Here is a 1,859-nt window from a genome sequence, read left to right as displayed (position 1 = left end):
GTTGATATAAATAGACGTCCGCCCACACCCACTAGGTTGCTCAACATCCCTGCCTGTGTTTTAACCTTCCTCTCCTATAAAGGTGATTTCTTTTGCCCATTTTATAAAATCTGTGTGTTCTGACAAGCTCCCGGGACGACCTGTGCACGCACTGTCCAGTTTCGGAAACAAATCATAGGCTCGCAAAAAAACAAACAACCCAGCTTTTAAAATAACTTAATTTTTGCTTAAAAGTGGAGCAATTAATTAAGATTAAACATCATTAAGAGCTTAAAAACGGAGGGTTTAACGCAAACCCGAATCAATAAGAGATAATATCAAATCAACATAAGTAAAGGTGTTTCTCGTTGACAGAGCACATATTTCAGGATGTAAGAATAAAAACGCTTACGTCACTTTATGTGGTAGTTTGTAAAATGTGAATGTATACAAATAACGACATATAGATTAAAAGAAAATCACCCCCCCCCCCAAAAAAAGCAAATAAAACACAAACTAAACAATAAAGAGATAGCAAAGTTAGAACAGATTGTTTGTAAATATTGTACTCCCCATCCTCCTCCTAAACTTACAATTTAGGAACTGTATGTCACTGTCAGGGCTAACCCGAACTGACTAGGAAACAGCATAACAGGAGACAAATGGCGATGCATAAAAGTAAATAACTTGGCCAATCAGAAACCCAACTCGTGTCATCTGGGTGCAACAGCCTAGAGCTGAGATATTATAATACATGTAGTCTATAATAATTTTACGTTTTACAATGGACTGAAGGCATTCCCCACAGCTGCAGAGAGAGTTGGAACTCCTATTCATGTTCAAAATCTTGCATGCAGTAAAAATGCGAGATGTACCTCATAAAGAAATTTCTCTTCTCTGTAACTCCAAGGCTATTACTATATTATTGAACCAAACTGAAGTTTGCACAGTGGTAAACAACGTTCAGCTTCCAAGCAGAAAAAAATGTTAAAGGATTAGGCTAAACAAAAGCAGATTCGACCTTTAACTATAAGCCAACAGTCCAATCTGACACAGAAATAATAGTTGTGAATATATATCATTATATTGCCGGATCATCTCTCGTAAGAACATTACATTTTTATGTACGCTGCTCACTAGCTTGAAAATCACTTCCCGTCTCATGGGTCAGCGAGGCGAAATTCAGAAATTCAAAGATCTGAATCGTCACTTGCTGAGCTGTCAGCCTCGGGAGGAGGCTTGTATATTTTGAACGCTAGGGTGTACAGAAGAACAGCAAGCAGCTTGAGAGAGATCCACCAGGCCACGATCCTCACGCTGAGGGATGAGCGGTCGTAGAGCCAACAGGAGCCCGTGGAGGAGCAGCCTTCTTGCCATGTGAGGCACGTGCTGTCGAGGATCGCGCCGAAGAGAACGGGGCCGGGGGTGGAACCTGGTTGGATGGGTGGGTGGGTGTGGGTGTGGGGGGAGATATGACGTGAGGTGACTATATCATGGGGTATGGATACCGTGTAGTAGAATTGGAATTATCTGTCCGGACTTGACTTGCCCCCCCCCTCCCCTTTCACCCACCCTTCACCCTCTCTGAGACTGACACATTTGGATTTGCGTGTGTGTGTGTGTGTGTGTGTGTGTGTGTGTGAATGTATGTGGGTGCGTGCGTGTGCTTGCGTTTGTGTGCTTGCGCGCGTGTGTGCATGTGGGAGTGTGTCTATGTGTGTGTTTGCTTGTGTGTGCGCACGCACATTGAGTATGTGTAAAACTTGGGATATACAATCGTTTGTAGAAAGGGGAGGTATTTCAAAACAATTTTCTTCTCTGGAAAGAAAAGGAAACTATCAACGAAATCCCCCCTCCCTCCACACACATTTTACACACAC

The 1,859-nt window shown here is 42.8% G+C and overlaps 1 protein-coding gene across 1 annotated transcript in view; it reads right to left on the bottom strand.

Moving 5' to 3' along the window:
* Nucleotides 1–6: 6 nt before the first annotated feature.
* Nucleotides 7–1,859, bottom strand: part of LOC101846993 (solute carrier organic anion transporter family member 4A1) — a gene marked incomplete in the record, with an annotated part of 24,226 nt that continues 22,373 nt past the window's right edge. Inside the window, 1 exon segment of the mRNA XM_013088097.2 lies at nt 7–1,411. Within this exon segment, the coding sequence (XP_012943551.1) occupies nt 1,170–1,411 (242 nt within the window).

Source organism: Aplysia californica, unplaced genomic scaffold (assembly GCF_000002075.1).
Source record: "Aplysia californica isolate F4 #8 unplaced genomic scaffold, AplCal3.0 scaffold00685, whole genome shotgun sequence".
NCBI classification, from domain to species: domain Eukaryota; kingdom Metazoa; phylum Mollusca; class Gastropoda; order Aplysiida; family Aplysiidae; genus Aplysia; species Aplysia californica.
This window is presented reverse-complemented; position numbering and strand designations above follow the sequence as displayed.